Here is a 17,823-nt window from a genome sequence, read left to right on the forward strand (position 1 = left end):
CAAATAATCGATTCAAACTATTAAACATGATGTTCATATGAAAATGTACTTGGAGACCAAGTTTACATTTATTTTTAAATAGAAAGTTAATATTTACAGATGGTCCAGAATTTTTAAATCAAGTGATTATCTACCTTTCTAAAAAAATATATATATAAAATTTGATTTTCAAGTACATTTTGTCATTTTCATATGAAAATCATTTTGAATGATTTAGATCAACTATTTGAACTTTAAAAATAGAAATATGAGTCCAAAGTACATATTACACTTTTTGAATTTACTTCAATTTCTTATCATCAAAGGAGTCTTGTTTTACTTTCAGCTTCTCCATTTAAATTCGTTCTCCAATTATTTATCAGCCATGTTTGGAATAAGAAAATCACGACTCATCTTGTAGTTCTGTTTTGTTTTGACTTTTGAGGACCCACTTTAAAATTTTATTAAATAGATATAAGGAGAGCTACAAGAAAATTACATGAGGTGAAGTATACTCATCTTTTAGTCTATATATATTCTTAATCTTAACTTTTATATCTTTGTATGATAATTGTATGCTTTCATGATCTCCGTTCTAATAATTTCTACACGATATACGACAATTCCACCAACCCTATAAAATTGATGACTTCTCCGAGAATTACGTTACATCCTGAAATGTATATATCAGTTAGTATGTAAAAAATTATACTGATACAACTAATAGGTTGCATACTATTGTAAATTAATCAATTCAGATTATAAGTTAATCAGGAGTCGGTAAAATTATCTTCAAAAATAAACAACAATCTAATTATAGTATTATACATAGATCTATACTCCATTTTCAAGATTCAAAAGTGAGCGGTCTACCTCTGGTTCAATGTAACTCTGCCACCGGATATAATACATTTCCAGAAAATTACAAATAAAAGACTTGTATACATTAGTGTGCATTGGGCCCACAGAAAGGTATTATTTTCTTTAAAAAAGTATTAAAATATTTTTTTTTAGACCAAACACAACATGCAATATATAATTGGTCATATAATCGTGGTTACATAGATATTGTTTATACTAGTGTTTTTACATTGGGTATAAGAAGATTAAGCAAGTTCACAGAATTTTTTGATAGACATATAGTTGATGGGATTCCAAATGGAACTAGTATTACAAAAAAAATTTATAGGAGAAGGAATTAGGTATATAGGAAATGGGAGTCTCATCTTATTTATTTTTATTTATTTATATTTTGTATCTTTGTTTTTTTTTAATCTTCTTCTTTTTTTTCATTAATAGACATTTAATACACATATATTTAAAAATGTTAGAAATTCTTTTATTTCTAATTGAAAAACATATGGTATAAATTGGTCTGGCTTCCATCTGCGGCTTAATTGGTACAGTCAATGACATCCACCAAAAATGTCAATTACCCCCAACACCAACCACTGCTAACAGACAGTCAGGAGTGTTAACGGGTAATTATTAAGAATTAAATAGTGAAAAGATGAATCATAACATGCGTAAATTGAGTTTTGAATTGGTCAAAGGTGAACTCTAAAGTGCCCAGTGCAAGTTATAATTCAATCAATAGTGAACTATAACATGCCCAAAATTCTAAACTTAGTCGGAAGTTGAACCTAACATTCCAAATAGTTCAAAGTGAATTCTAAACAAATCATAAGTAAATCGTCAGTTCGTAACAATGCCATTATAAACTCATCAGTACCCTTTCCCCTTCCTCCCCAGTGTGAGCACCAACATACCTAAAGTGATTCCTAAACCAGCAAAGGCTACAAGTATGTGGTAAACTATGATCATTCTGTACCAATGTTATCAGAACCGGACCGGACATCAACTCGGAAAAGTTTCGGGTCAACGGTTTACTGGTCGGACCGGTGGGTCAACCGGTTCAATTGCTGGTTTATTTAAACATTCACATGGATATGAGATATGAGAATTATTATACAACGTATATTCAAATAATATAATACAAGGCTAAATTATAATATATATGTGTGTGTATATATATATTTCAAACTTAATATTTAAATAATATAAAATACTAGTTTTTATTAGAGATGACTGAATATATTTTTTTTAAGGCGGAATAATTTAGCAAACAAAAAGTTTCATTTTTATTTGAATAGTACTAGGAATTTTATTTTGTAATAGCAATAAATTATATCCTAATGAAAATGAAAAAGGACTTCAATAAAAAAATAACGACAATTAAAATACATTATATAATAATAACAATTGTTAGGTTTCAAAAAAATATATACACACAAAATTTTATACGCATGATTGATACTTAAGAATATGTAAAATTTAAGGTTTCATGTGTAAATTTCATAAAAATAAATAAAATATGTGAAATGAATAAAGTTTAAACCTAGGCCACAGACTTGTGTACAGTACAAGCCTACTAGTCCTTTTTTTAGAAGAATACAGGTCTACTAGTCCTTTCATTTGGTACTATGTCGCATTTAATGCATGACAGTGTAAAAGATTGAACTTTGAACCGTTTAAATCGTTTTTTTCTTTAAAACCGAGTAGCTGATTTTTGAAAAACCGGTCTATTAAACCGGATTTTATCGGTTCAACAGCATAATCAGTCTTTAAAATGAACCAAACCGGAAAGGCATCCGGGTCCGGTTTTTTTGGTTAAACCGCTGGTCCGGTCCGGTTCTGATAACACTGTTCTGTACATTTGTTCGCATTTTATCCAAAATCAAACCAAAATTTGATATTATGACCTGGCCTATTCCGAAGATATGCTCCACATATATCAGAAGATTTATTCATGGTATTAATATCACATCCCATAAATTACTATATCAGAGAAACCATAAGCTTAGTGCAATGACACGTGACCCGTCTCTCTACTGAGAAGTCGCAGTTTCAATTCTCTAGAATAACAACAGATTTATGCTGGGTGTACTGGGGCCTTTTAATCAAATAAAAAAATATGCTTCGTACCATACCAAAGTAACAACTGATTTGAATTAAAACACCAAAATGTCGTAATAAGAGTTAAAAAAAAAAATACTAGTTACATGGCATATTAAAGAAATCTTATAGCTGCAAAAAAATTAAGCTAAACTATCTCAGGAAAGAAATGGAACTAGCAAAAAGCAAAAATATATCCTGTATATTCCAAAGTGAATGTATAATAATACAGAAAAAATGCATTTTACTGTTCGGAGCAAGGGTCGCTCATAGAAAGGAAAAGGCACCTCACATGACAATTTCACATGATCAGAAATTCAACTCTAGTTGGTAAGTGCCAGTTCTTGTTTTTCTTTAAATGAAACCAAATTTAAATCATCTTCATTGACATCGTCATCGTCATCGTCATTATCAGAGCAATAATCATCCGCACTAATTTCATTGGAATCACTCTTAATTTCTTCGTTGTCTTCTTTTTTCAAGTCCCCCTCAATTGCATTCACTTCACCTCCTTGCAACTCAAGCTGTTCACAACTCGCTTCAATACCCACCAACTCATTTGCTTCCTGCTTTTCCTCCGGTGTCTTAGCCAGAGACAAGAGGATATTATTCGCTTTCTTATCAGGTTCAATTTTCTTTTCAACCATCTGCTTGTACCAAGCAACTGCACTGCCAAAATCCAAATTATTTCCATGCGCGTCCATCAGGGTTGTATATATTGTTGTATTTGGGTTAACACCTTGCACTAGCATTCGCTCATACACCCTAACCACTTTCTCTAGATTATTTTGTTTTGCATACCCTTTCATGAGCGTACCATATGCTACCACATTTGGCCTTAAGCCATCATCTTTCAATCGACGAAAGAATTTTTCGGCACCAACCATATCACATGCATTTACATAGGCTGCCACCATGGTCGTGTAAGAGTACAGATCAGGTTCGCATCTAATTGAAATAAAAAGACAAGATTATTATTCTACTTACAGTAACTTTAACATATAATTTAACATATATTTTTTTTAATTTAAGTATGCTATACCCCTGCCATACCTGTTTCGTCTCATTTTTTTGAAAACCGTTTTGGCTTCTTCGACCATTCCTGATATAGCAAAAGCATCCAGTAATATGTTATATGCTTTACGTGTTGGCCTGGTGAAGAGAAACCAAAGATTAGCCAGAATAATAATTAATTAAAGTATCAACAGGAAATAAATGATGTAACAAGTAAAAAGAATTAATCAGATAATTGTATTTCGCAATTGGGTATTTTCTCAAATCACAGTTTCTTTCCCATCAAAATCAAAGTCATAGAATTACAGTAAAAGAAAATTCAAAATTATAATGTTAATCATCATGTTGAATTTTTCTTCAATATTCTTACTGATTTAGCTTCTAAACTATAAGAAACTTAGGAAAGATTGTTGGCTTTTGTAACAAACAGGGTTTAATATATGTTTTTCTCTTTGTTGTTAAATATATGAATAAGAGGGAACCATTACATGACTCCTGCATCAAGCATCTCCTCAAAAACTTGCAATGCTTCACTTTCTCTCCTGGCCTTACCATAAGCTCTTATCAGGAGAGAATAGCTTAATACATCTGGATTAGCTCCTGATCTGTACATCTATAGAAAAAAAAAGAGTTTTTGAATAAATACCTCCAAAAGAAGCTTTTACAGGCATCTTCTGTATGATGGCTACATATACCACTGGAAATAACTATTACAAAACTTTCACAGATACCTATGTTGTTATTAGTTCACTTTCATTTTGGGTTGGTAAAAAATGTGATTAGCTCAGTTTCGTTTGAAGTCTTCATCTTGACAGGATTAGATTTCTGTAATCCCTTCTTTTTTACTACGTGGGCTACCTTTAAGTTTAGCTGTACATTTTCTTAATTTAAGAAAGAGAAGAGACATGTATACCTGATCATAAATATTAGAAACTTCCTTGTAGTCTGTTTCGAATGACATGAGGGAATTAAAAGTGACTGTCGTTCGAGGGATTCCCCTCTTGGCCATCTCCAAAAATAATTTCTGGGCTTGTTTGTAATTTCCCGCTTTCTTGTACATGTAAATCATCATGTGGTACATTTTCTGATCTGGTTTGAAAGGAGACATCTCTTCTTTCAAAAGGCTCTCAAAAACTGCCTCAGCTTCCTCGTACTTGTCCCCCTGAATATAAATACTTCTGGTTATTTGCACAACAAATGATGAACAACCCCCTCTCCTCCTCTCTCTCTCTCTCTCTCTAAAATGCTCTGCCAAATTCATTTTTATTTTCTTTTTGCATAATTGAAGTTAATTATCCTATATGAGAATGAAAAAGAACATACCTCAACAAAAGTTTTTAGTATAATCTGATAAGTCAATGGTGATGGTGAGGGACCCACAGACTGCATCTCACGAAATATTGCCTCGGCTTTGGTGTAATGCTTGGCTCTCCCATATGCTTCCATCAATGCTGTATGAGAAATTACACTTGGTGCAAAACCACTTTTATTCATATATTTCATGAGTCTCTCAGCTTTCTTAAAAGAGGCTAATTTTCCATAGGCAGTGATTAGCATTAGAAAATCCATCTCAGAGAAACTCCACCAATGTTGTGTCCTTAGCCATTCAAGGATCTAAGAGAGAGGTAAAAAAATGGTTACTGCTATATCCAAGACCTAGTTAAAAATTACAAGTATGCTCAAACTCTGAGATGAATTAGCTTTAGTTCTCTTCTTTTCTAGCAGGGTTAATCAACATAAGGTGTACCACCACTAAAAGCATATCTACACAGTATAAAGATGGTATAAATACTGACATGAATGATTCAATATTAGTTCTCTTCTTTTCCTTAACTAAAAACTGATAATAAATTAGGGTCATTTGACTCGTTGTAAATATGTATTTATCAATGGAATTGTTAGTAGGCATTTAAAGCCACTAGCCTTCAAAAAATAAAAATAAAACTGATAATAAGCACCATGCAGTGATGCACAATTTATGTTAGGCTCTAGCTCTATAAATTTGCATTACTAGTAACAATATAATAATTAAAACATAAATAATAATTAGGTCTCAGCATATATTGGTATTGACTAGAATGCATCAACACCATTTGTCTATTAGCTTTAGTTAAATTTACTTGCAACATTTTACAATAGATAGATGTGCACATTTGATTCTTTACCAGTTGATAACCTTGAAAATGAGATATCCTGGCAGCTAAGGCCCAGGAGTGCAATATTTGAACTGAAACTTCATACTTTTTACTAGGAAATTAATACAATATTTTAGTTTTTTTTTTTTTTTGGAAAAAGAAAAATCCAATATTTGTTCATATTTTGCAACTGAACGCTATACATTTTGAGTGTTACCATTGAAGATCCAAAACAAGTAATTAATATAAAGGACGAATGGCTGCCTGCCTTGTTTCATCAGCTACTAGACTTAAGCCTAATGTATTAATTCACTCAAATAATTCAGTAATCAATTACCTCACTGACAATATCCCATTTCTTCAGCTGCTTAAACCTGACAAGAGTTCCCAAAACAAGTTCTCTTGGGAGAACGTCCACTTTGTTTTTTTGTTTCCTAAGAGACTCAACAGCTGAGCCAGACTGCTCAATTTCGGTCATCAATTTTCTCCAAGTCTTCTGTCTTATCTCATCAGCTGGATTTGCAAAAATCTCTTCTTTCTTTTTCTTCCGCATAAACTTTCGTGGGGCCAACATGTCGTAGCATACCACCTGAAGTCTCCTTGCATGGTTTGTTGTTTTCAGGTTTTGAAGGGGAATAGGTAGTTTTGTTTTTCTGATAAGAATTCAAAATTTTAGTTGACAATTTTCCCAGTTCTGTTGTAACCAAACAGAATTCAAGTAAAAACCAGAAAAACAAATTCCTATTTTGAGCTACTCTATTAATAGCTTGAATTACCCAAGAATTTAATTGAGGAATAACACGATAAAAATTAGAACCAGGGTTTGACTGTTATTTACTGCCAAGTATTTTTATGCTAAAACACCAATTTAACTTCCATGACTGGAAATTGAGGTAAGTTTTACACATCAAATTATGTAAGTAAGAGGCAGGACTCGATCCCTCTTCTAAATTTAGTGAGCAAAATAATAAATTCTCCGGTATTTCTTAGAAGGTTATGCATCCCCCCAGTTCAATTCTAAATTTCACGGCTTCTCAAACAACGAAATCATACCATCTCGCACGCACGCACGCATGCACAACACAATGAGAGAGAGAGAGAGAGAGAGAGAGAGATGGGTACCGGATATTTGAAGAAAAGGAGAGAAGTGACTGAGAGCCAATTGCTTCCATTGATGGGGAGTAAAACAAGTAGAGAAAACCTTATCAGCTCTTGTAAAACCCCACGAGAACCCCACTTTCGCTTTCACTGTACCGCTTGCTGCCTGTGGATGATATAGCGGGTTAAATAATAACGAGTCGTGACCTGCAATTAGCTATCTACACTATATTCCGCCACGAGACTAAATCATCAAAGCCCCAGATTATCGGATTTATCCATCTGCATCAAACGACCCGGATTAAACCACCTGGGTTTGTAACTTAGTTGTGTTGTTCTCTCTCTTTCCACCCTGTTTGGATGGAGAGTAGAGGAAGGGAGGGAATGGAAAGGAACAAAAACTTTTCGTTGAATCGTGTTTGGTTGATAAAATTATGTCGGAGGTGAAAAGTTTAATCTTGTATCATTATAATTAATAGAATCGGTTTTCCTCTCAAATTGAAGTGTAACGGATGTAAATAAATTCTGTTACAAATACTTTTAGAAAAAAATACACAAATATCCAACCCTATATCTTATATATATAATTCGCATATAAGATTTTTTCCTCAAACCTACAACAGTCACCGAATTTCTCATTAACCTCCTAAATTTTAATCAACCAAATAAAAAATAAGACGGAAAGAAAAGTTAAATTTATTTTCTCTCATTAATCATCCAAACACAAAGAAGTTAAATATATTAATCTTCTTTTCTATTCCATTCCATTCCCTTCTATTCTTTACCTCCCATTCCTTCCTCTACTCTCCATCCAAACAAGGTGTTCTGGTTTTTGTGCGTATACCCGAATTTACTTTGAACTTGTTTAAATGGATGCTTTATTATTTGTGAGCTCAACTTCTGTGTGTAGTAAATTGGTGTATTGTGTATGCAATTTTTTTGTTATATGTTTTACTCATTTACCAGATGAAAGTAAAAAATGTATTAGGTGGTAAAATTAACGGGAGAGATCCCTTGATATTAATTTATTTTGAGAATCTTGACAATTTTATCTCAAGTTATTCAAATAACGTTGTAACAAAAAAATATTTTATAGGAATGTTGTTGGATATCTAAATAGAGTATTAATCAAGTTTAATGTAATTTGCATATTGTTTAGTGATACATCAAGAGCTTCTAAAATCAAATCGTTCTCATTTTTTTTGTAAACATGATATAGGCAAATATAGATAATTCCTAAAATGTTTGATTATAAATTTAAACTTAATTCTAACGATTGTTAAAATTAACAAAATTATTAATTCTCAAGTAATCATCTTTATAATAAATAATTGCAGAAGTATGTAGAAATTATATATAGATGATTTAGGTATGCAAAATTACCACACTATTTGGAATGCTCATTCATTGTTCATTTGTGGTCCTTTTTGCAGTTAAACACATTTTTAACATAACTAATCTTACTACACAAAATGGCACAACTATAGTTCTTTAAAAAAAAAAATTCAAAATGTATTTTCTTTAGTTTAGATCAAAATATATGGCCAGCTTGCTCATCGCATTAAAATGATACCTTAGTATTGTGATCATCACAGTAAATGGCATGTACTAACTACAGCAAATAGCTTCTGGCATTTTGGTAAACTATTTCTTGTAACATTGTAAAGAAAAAAATAAACGTAAACAACTTGCAATCTTTTATGGTTAATATTGACGATTAAAGATTACACTTGTGTTATATTCGCGGCTTTGTTAGAAAACATAATTAATAACAGAGACTACATAACCGTTGAACAATATATTGCATGTGCATTGATTAATCAGATAATTGCAGATTTAATTTAGTAAATATGCAATTAACAAAATAAATTGAGGAAATTCGTCCGGCTATCCAGATCTTGATAATATTAACTCCTTCCATCTTAAGATTTACAAAATTTCACGGGTCTATCACTTGCAGTTGACTTGTCACATGTCAGCTCGCCTTTAAAATATTAAAGTTCAATGAAATGAAAGAAATTAGTGAAATGATGCGAAATGGATCATATTTTTCTGTGTCAAACCTCCAATTAGTCAAAGTTATATCTGAATACAAACCAGACACGTGCCTCTTTCAATTTTGCTTTGACAGAACGATAATTGATCAGGTACTATCGCAAAGAGAGAAATTCATTAGATTTTGGCACGTCTGAGATGATTAGTTAAATCAAGCACTTCTTAGTTCTTACAAGAGAAGCAAATTCTTAGATTAATTGACTGGAGCTATCAAGCAAGCTTCAACTCATTCTCGAGAAAAGCTTTGTTTCAAATTAGATGCACGCAGGTATTTAATCAAATATAATTTATTTTAAGCAAAACTATAATAGCCAAAGAACACTACATAACTAAGTTCTTATAACAAACCAAGCACAATACAAAATCCACTTTATTCCACATCTTATATATTGCCTTCGTATACCCCACAAAATATCACATAACACATCTCCTCATGCTTAGAAAGCCAACAAGAGGAAAAGGCATACTTTAAATATTTTCCTTTGTCATCGTTGTCTCAAGCAATCAAGGGCAATGGTTACACAACTAAAATTGTGGATAACATAACCAATAGGATAAAAACCTTCATTTAGGTATCTTTAAATACTTAAAGTCTTGATATCAACAGCGGCACAGATACCGAGGCAGCTTCCTCTGCCATCACAGGATGGAACGTCATCTCCAGTGAGTTGAGATCTCCGTATCTCTCCAGGACACGCATGCGGCATTCTTCAGCAGCCCTGAGACCGGTAGAATATGCAGCATGTACTGTACCAGTGTACTTTATACAAGTAGCCTCACCAGCAAAGAATAGGTTGTCTACTGGTATGCGAAGCTTCTCGAATAAATCACGAGATTTGCCAACTCCATCATATGTGTACGAGCCTAGTGAGTTTTCATCTGTTCCCCAGTGTGAGACTAAGTACTGGATCTGAAAAGAATAAGATAAAGAAACAAAATTAGCCAATACTTGTAAATTATTAGTTCCTTGATGAAACAAGGGTTCAAATCTCTCTTTTCTTGTACTGGCTACAGATAATAGGTAGAAGTGGCAAAGTTATAGGGGTGGTTGTTCAGAATCTGTGGTAAGGGAACTCTCAGATGGGCACGCACATGGTTTTGTGCATGCCAATATAAGTGTTGTTATGGAAAATTTAGTTGCCAGAGAGTGTAGTTGCGAGTTGCCTCACCAGAGCCTTGCCGTTGTCGCGGTACCATCATCCGATGGCGGCCGGACACCGGTCGGAGTTGTGAGTGAGAAACGGTAAGTCCACTTGCGAGTAACTTTTATACCTGCAACTATAGATGCAACCTCACCCCTGGGTTATCCCACCAAACAACCGTAATATCAGCGCACAACCCACAATTATATGCCAAGTTTTTTCATTTAAACAAACAACAGAACTGGTGACTAGCGAATCGGTTGTTTTTTCAACACTGAAGGTAATTTGACAAAAAAACACAAACTGACAGACAGCAATGAATTAATTGAACTTTTTTTACATTAGTCAGCGAAAGCCCTACTGACATTGATTACTCTTTATATGAAACAAATAGTGTCCCTCATGTACCATACCACACTTAAAGACTTAAGAGAACACCCATATTGGTAGCATACCATGAGCAGTATCAATAGATAACTCGCTAATACGTAAGTAATGGATAAACCGCTGAGATATGATAACAATGGAGCCCACAAATTTATTAAGATTTGGACCTCCACTCTTTATCTACAGTCATCAATATTATCCGGGCTATACTACTAATATTGTGTTAAGTATAAAAAATAATAGATAAACACAAATACGCACCGGTTCACATGCATTAGGTAGGATCTTCTGTAACTGAGAGAATGCAAACTTCGCGGCAGCCTCATCTGACAATTTCTCTATATCATGAGCAAGTTGGCCAGCTGGCATGTAAACAAGCACAGGATACCCAGTTGCCTTGTGTAAATTAAGAAAATAACTACATCCATAAGTAGTTGATGAAACTACCCCTAAAAACTCCACATTTGGCCAGAATACCCTCTCAAAGTGTAATGCTATTTTATTCTCGGTGCCTACACTAAGGTCTCTTATTGCCTCTTCCTTCCATTCTGGTAGTCGAGGTTCAAATTTGATTGTGTTTGCTTTGAGGACACCAACCGGCACGGTTATCACAGCTGCGTCAGCCACAAAAGTCTTGCCACTTTCTACCATTACTTCTACGCCATTATTGTGGCGTACCACTTGTGTAACCCTAGAAGAGAAACAATTTCTTTTTAAGTTAATATAACAGTCATGTTTGTGTCTCAATGTTAACTTACCAATCTCATACACCCAAGATCCATCTAATAACCATTAGGTGCGACAGCAGTTGAGAAGGAAAAAAGGACCTCACAAGGTAAAAGATTGCAATGCAAAACTTTGATCTCATATTTATGCATTTCAGATAAACTGGATATTACTTCAAATCACATTGCCAGAAAAATAAATACACAATCACTGCTAATGAAAGCACCCTTCATAATTCCAGTATGAAACATAAAAAAATTGGGGGAAGTAAACTTCTATTACATGGTGTTTTCCCTTGATATAATGTGCTGAAATAGCCCAAAAATGTAAAACAAGAACTGTACAAACCTATGACGTAGGCGAATATCGATGCCTTTAGCGAGAGTGTTTATGACAGGCCTGTATCCACGCACCATTAAACCATGCCCTCCTGGAAGAAGCTCTTCCTGTATTTATTTTATACAAATTATGGGTTACTATGCATTGAAAAAATGTAAGAAAGAAAATTAAGAAAAGAATATAACTTATGTTTACCTTGTCCCAGGATTGAAGAGATATTGTGTCAGCATCAGTGGCAAACCATCCTTCCATACGGCATAGGTACCACTGGAGCACATCCTGTGCAAGCCCTTCTTGTCTGAAAGAAAAAAAAATGATAAAACAAATAAATTAAGAAAGAAGCAGAATAAATAATCAATAAAATTGTGAAGGAAGTCATTTGAAAAGTCCTTATAAAATTAAGTTATTGTTTGTACAGACCTAAGATGTGGATTCTGTTCCAGTACTATTGCAATAGCCTTTGCAATGGACATGTCTTCACTATTTTCCGTTCTTAGCTTATCAGTCTGTACATGAAGAGAAACAGAAAATACTATTAAGGGAAATACACATTTCTCTTATAATTATCAAATATAATATTTTATTAAAACAGGTACCTCCTTGAGTATTGTCTCAAACACCACTCCTATATTTTGTACAAGCTCTTGAGGCACTTGATGCCCACTGGTGTCAAAGAGTGCATAGCTATGCATAGATAGCAACAATTATTCAGTCACATATGATATACACTGAGACCAACTTTTTCTTTTAAGAAGAATAATACAGAAGTCAATACCTCTCCAAATCATGATCAAAAAGTACTGAATCATCTCCACTGGTACGGTATAGAGGAAGGCCAAGCCTTCCTATCAGAGGTGCCAAGGGGTTCTCTTCGCACACACCATGTAACCTAAGAAAATTGAAAATTCATACAAATGATAACTCGAGTGTAAACTAATTTTACAAATTTGAAATAGTTTCAGAAAGATTTCAACTCACCAAGAGGCACCCAGGTCGACAGGAAAGCCAAAAGAGAAGTCAGTACATATTCGGCCGCCTATCCTATCTCTTGATTCGAGAACGACAACCTTAAGAGAGTAGAAAATCCATTTAATCATTGGATTATTTATTCAGGTCCAAATAAAAATTTACAATATGGTACTATTAAAAAAGGCACACTTTTCACTAATTCTTTACTTAAAATCCTCTACACTTACTATCTACTGAGTGCTACTTTGCTAAAAGAGTTCATTTATATCTTCACTGAAATCTAAGAAGACAACTGGTACCATCTTTAACAAGGCATTCATTTACATGAGAGTGAAATTAAAAACTAAGATGCTAGATCTAAGAAAAAAGGAACAAAGTAAATGACTGCAGATATCATTCACATAAATTGAGATAGATATTAAATCCAAAAGGCTAGCTTCATTCCTATGCAACGGCACTCCCATATTTTTTTTGGTCTATTCTTTCAGAAATAATGTTCAGAAAAGAATAATAAAGTACCTTGAATGATGCATTTTGGAGAGCATGAGCAGCAGCTAGGCCAGCAAAACCACTACCAATTACAATCACCGAAGGAGAAAGTGATTTTCTTCTAATGTTCGATACACGTGATGACCCTTCAAAAGAACGCAGATACATTAATTAGGTGTCCTATAGTAATATTACACACCTTAAATGTCAGAAATTCGATTCCTTAAAAGGCAGGTGATTAAATTTGGTCTCCAAAAGACTGGGAAACATCAAACAGCATACTTCCTACAAATGTAGTTCCCAAGTAAACTACTTAACATAAGACAGAAAAAACAACTAAGCTTAGCTTGTGCACATCTTCATGCATATATCAGCGACAATAAAGGCATCACTTAAATGATATATAGATAATTCAAAAAGGATAAAGGACCCAGGCCAACCAAATATATTAAAATAACTTAGTGGAGATGCACTAATAATCCCACCTAAGCATACCTAAAAGGCACAAGAATATACCACAAAATAATATAGCACCAATTCTCCACCATACAAATACTATTTCCCATCCTTTCATTCTATATTTCTATGTTGTATAATTTTACATGTTGGCCCTTGAGATCTCTTGCTTTCCAATTAACAACTATCGAGTTATTTTTCTTATACAAGTTCATATTCAAACTTAACATTAATTTAACTGACAATTGTGACTTATTGTTTGTCTAGACAGACTACTTGGGGGGGGGTTGCTCGAGTGTCAATCAAGGGATGATTTTGAGCTAGTTACTCTAATCACAAGGTTTTCCCTTTTTAATGTATAATTTCAACATATTCATAACTACAATCTTATATTGGAAAACTGTTAAACTAAATCAGACCCCCACAAAGTGGTCTGCGTGCACCAACAACCACATATTTTAATTTCTTTTCTCTTATTAAAGAAAGAGCAATAGCACAGGCAATTAAGCAAGCTTTAGAAGAAACTTCAAATTTGAATCTCCTTACGGTGTAGAGATCAACAAAAACAGTCAATTGGCTAAGTAAATATTTATGCAGAAGCTGAAATCACAAGTTTGATAAAGTGAGAAACATCTTGTCTTGCTTTGTTTTTAGTGGAGAGAACTGATTCCTACTCATGCTGTACACAGTTTGATCGATTGGTGAGTTGCTCATTTTATAAAAAGCAAAGGGAATAAAAAAGATTGAAAATTATGCAGTCAGTAAAAGAATTCAGATGGTACTTGTCTTTTCATGTACCAAAAAAAAATTACTGGATCAATCGTTAGCTTATCAAAATCTCAGTCTTCAAGGGTTTCATGACTACAGTTTCAAGTTGTAAAACACCGACTTAATTAAGCTTCAATTCACAGACATGCAATTTTGTCCAGACTATACAACAAGGATCTGGTTAAGTAAAAAAAAATAGAAAATAGAACAAGGAAAATTACCTTGTTTCTCCATTCTCTATTACAATTACTAGTCGAAATACAATTAGAGGGGGGTATCTGCAACTGAGGGGAGAAATGGAGGACAAAAATGAGAAGACAAGTGACGAAGTGATTCGAGTTAGAGTTCAGCCCCAAATTCACGAACCAGCTCATGCGGTATTCCCCGCAAGACCGTACTACAGTTAATTCGATTTAATTCCTCCCAAACCCTTCTAATCCGATCCAATTAGAGAGATCTCGAAGACCGTGTGGAGCAATTTTAGGTTCTTCGTGGAAAGGTCGGTGGCTATTTAGGCGTAAGAGATAGCAATAGAAGGCGATCAATGGAGAAACGAGAGAACTCAATTTTGTTCTGTTTTCTGGGCGTTTTAGGTTTGATTTTCCCATAGCAAAGGGGCTATTTTTATAGTTTGTTTTTGGGAGATTGCTTTGGCGGTATGTACACCTGCGGTGAGCTTGTCTTGAACGGAATAATGGAAATGTGCCCCCAATTTGGCTGTTTCCTTGTGATGAGTCGATTATTAAAGCATAATCTTTTTCTTATCTGGATTGCAGCTTTCCTAATTAGTTTTCGTTGTTTAAGTTCCTACAAAATTCAATGTGCATGCAATGCTTCGTCGTGTACAATAATATCAAATGGATACATAAACATATAAACTCTTAGAACAAACATATTAATTTTGATATTTATTATTTAATTAAAATTTGAATTATTGATATAATAATAATAGTATAACATCAGATGACATAAATAAATAAACATATAAACTCTCAGCCCAAAAAGCTTGGTTTCTAGTGTTAGAAAAGTAAAAATATTTTAATGACAAGATTTTAAGCTTTAATTAGTTTATTATCAAATATAGCAATTGAACCGAATTTAACTTGCTAATGTGACAAGTCAGGCCCACATAAGCAGGAGTCACAGTATTAGTCGATCAATTAAACAAAATAATTATCTTGATCTAAATTCTTCCTTAGATTTTATGAATTATTTAAACACATATTAGTGCTAACATATTTATTATTAAATAAAAATAGATATCAAACATATACAACCAACTTTTTGAATGATCAACTTCGGAGATACAAAACAAACTAAAATACCTGATCAAGTATATTAATTAATATACTTTCAATTTAGATCAATACTAGTTATTTTCTAGTAACATTGAACTTAAATTTTCTTTTAAGTTATTTGTTGATTCAATATGAGTATATTCTATGTGATCTCATCAAAATTTAGATTAAACACATGAGAAGTCCAAGTGTCAACTTAGTTAGCTCCAATGCATACGCTAAAAATTCTTAGTTGTCACACAACTTATCCAAAAAAATAATTATAGTAGTTTTTTTTAATGGATTCCTCATCATATAACTTACCATATTTAGTATATAAATTATAGCAATTTTTATCATTATTGTGTTGTTTAAAGATATCCTTATAATCAAATTATAAAAAGAGAATAGAAAATAACTTTAGTTGATAACTTGATATTATTTATTTCAATTAGTATGCTAAAAGAGATTATTTAAAGAATTTTAGTATACTATATTAAAAAAACACTAATCTCTTTTAGCATAAATTGCCGCATGCATAAACAACCATTTTTTCTATCATTTTTTGTCAATGTCTGTTCACAATCTTCACCGACAATCATCATATCTTCTTCTTCTTCTTCTTCTTCTTCTTCTTCGAGTTCTCTTTCAAATTGAGTCCTCATTTACTGCAAAAAAAAAAAAGTTAGAAAATCTCTCCATACACTTTAAATAAGTCAATCAGAAGTATTATATCTCGAACAAAGACCCCTTCATCTCCCAACACCCAAACCCCTAATTAAACATAAAAAGACCCATAACCAATTTACAAATGTATTCCTCATCTAAGTTCTTCGTCTTCATATATCAAAAATCAATATAACTCTATTCAAAAGTCGTTGAAAAACCTAAAAAACTGACGGGATATTGTTATCAATATCCAAATCAATCAATAGTGTTACAGATTTCTTAACAAAGATAATATCATATCATATTTATCATTCTCAAACATTAATATATTACTTATTGCATAAGCAAAATGAATTTATCATTTTAAATTTCAAAATCATTGACAGTAAATTATGAATGATAATGGTAGGAACCAACAAATCCTCCACATAATATGTCTAATTAAAGAATAATTATTTAATATATCTATTTTAATTGTCCATATGTTAGGATATTTGATAATTAAAGTGCGATCACACAAGAAAATTACAGACATCCTCTGTATTTAGATAATATAAATATTAAATTTAATGATTCTATTTGAAAACTATTTGAGCACCTTTCAAACAATTTGAAAAGGTAACGGTGTGGGGGAGCTCATCCATGTTGCCACAAGGTGGTCACACCACTTAACGCCACTGAAGACCTCGAGACTCGTATTTTTTAAATAAACACGCTGGTCATTGGACGGTGACAAGATCCGTTTATTCCAATACCATGTGAATTCGTATCCTCTGAGATATCTCAAACTTTGCGTGACTTTATGGAAAATCCGAACTGTTTAAATACGTTCTACACGAATCTCAAAGCACACATAATACTGACCCCTACATCACCCCCGAATAGGCACCGGACACGTCGGTCACGCAAAAGTTGAGATATCTCAGAGGATACGCACTCATACCATGTTATGTCAAACCGACAGATGGATCCACACACTCTTTTTTGGGAGCTTGGAGTAATTTTCACGTTAATGATTTCCACTTTTGCGGCAGCCAATTTCTGTTCGGTGGTGTGTATCAACACATGCAACAGGGGATCCGAGATCCTCATTGCCTGTTTGCAACGAATGGTGACAACGAAAGGCAACGACCCATGTGACGTCAGCCAACGAAAATCTTACGTCGCGTGTGTTCCCGCCAGCCACCTGGCAACTTTCCTCCTGTCCTCATTTAATTCGTTCAGGATTCATTCACAAATTACAATTATAATTAATTCGATTCAATTCGTTAGTACTATTTTTTTGTTTTGTACATTCAATTCTCTCTGGCTGTGATTTCATTTCATCCTTGTACACAAGCAAACGATTACGTGATGCAAAAGCGG

General features: G+C 33.3%; 2 protein-coding genes across 4 annotated transcripts; both read right to left on the bottom strand.

The window, feature by feature from the left end:
* Positions 1–2,971: 2,971 nt before the first annotated feature.
* Positions 2,972–7,350, bottom strand: LOC144569503 (Tetratricopeptide repeat (TPR)-like superfamily protein). The gene is made up of 7 exons (XM_078319881.1): positions 7,206–7,350; positions 6,421–6,736; positions 5,272–5,562; positions 4,862–5,110; positions 4,437–4,561; positions 3,988–4,086; positions 2,972–3,882 (listed from the first exon to the last, which is right to left on the bottom strand). The coding sequence occupies exons 1-7, from the start codon at positions 7,253–7,255 to the stop codon at positions 3,258–3,260; spliced, it is 1,755 nt and encodes a 584-aa protein (XP_078176007.1). The 5' UTR covers positions 7,256–7,350; the 3' UTR covers positions 2,972–3,257.
* Positions 7,351–9,507: 2,157 nt separating this feature from the next.
* Positions 9,508–15,119, bottom strand: LOC144569504 (polyamine oxidase 3-like). Of its 3 annotated transcripts, none has more exons than XR_013516079.1 (11): positions 14,734–15,119; positions 13,319–13,434; positions 12,809–12,897; positions 12,606–12,719; positions 12,427–12,514; positions 12,251–12,336; positions 12,026–12,128; positions 11,840–11,937; positions 11,027–11,456; positions 10,406–10,514; positions 9,508–10,146 (listed from the first exon to the last, which is right to left on the bottom strand). XR_013516079.1 is itself a non-coding variant. In XM_078319882.1 (10 exons), the coding sequence occupies exons 1-10, from the start codon at positions 14,744–14,746 to the stop codon at positions 9,823–9,825; spliced, it is 1,461 nt and encodes a 486-aa protein (XP_078176008.1). In that variant the 5' UTR covers positions 14,747–15,119; the 3' UTR covers positions 9,508–9,822. The 3 variants fall into 3 exon arrangements, 1 of the variants encoding a protein (XP_078176008.1); XR_013516080.1 differs by having other exon boundaries at positions 10,406–10,534; XM_078319882.1 differs by lacking the exon at positions 10,406–10,514.
* Between the last annotated feature and the right edge of the window lie 2,704 nt (positions 15,120–17,823).

This window comes from Carex rostrata, chromosome 18 (assembly GCF_964058835.1).
Source record: "Carex rostrata chromosome 18, lpCarRost1.2, whole genome shotgun sequence".
In the NCBI taxonomy this organism is placed as follows: Eukaryota; Viridiplantae; Streptophyta; class Magnoliopsida; order Poales; family Cyperaceae; genus Carex; species Carex rostrata.

Bases quoted from the DNA above. Each gene is read 5' to 3' on its own strand.
- LOC144569503 (XM_078319881.1), bottom strand. From the start codon at position 7,255: ATGGAAGCAATTGGCTCTCAGTCACTTCTCTCCTTTTCTTCAAATATC. The intron at 4,562-4,861 runs GTATACATGTCT...TTTTTTCTATAG, and splicing joins TTTCTAATATTTATGATCAG to ATGTACAGATCAGGAGCTAA. The intron at 4,087-4,436 runs GTAATGGTTCCC...TCTCTTCACCAG, and splicing joins ATGCTTGATGCAGGAGTCAT to GCCAACACGTAAAGCATATA.
- LOC144569504 (XM_078319882.1), bottom strand. The intron at 12,720-12,808 runs GTGAGTTGAAAT...CAATTTTCTTAG, and splicing joins GTCGACCTGGGTGCCTCTTG to GTTACATGGTGTGTGCGAAG. The intron at 12,515-12,605 runs GTATTGACTTCT...ATCTATGCATAG, and splicing joins TTTGATCATGATTTGGAGAG to CTATGCACTCTTTGACACCA.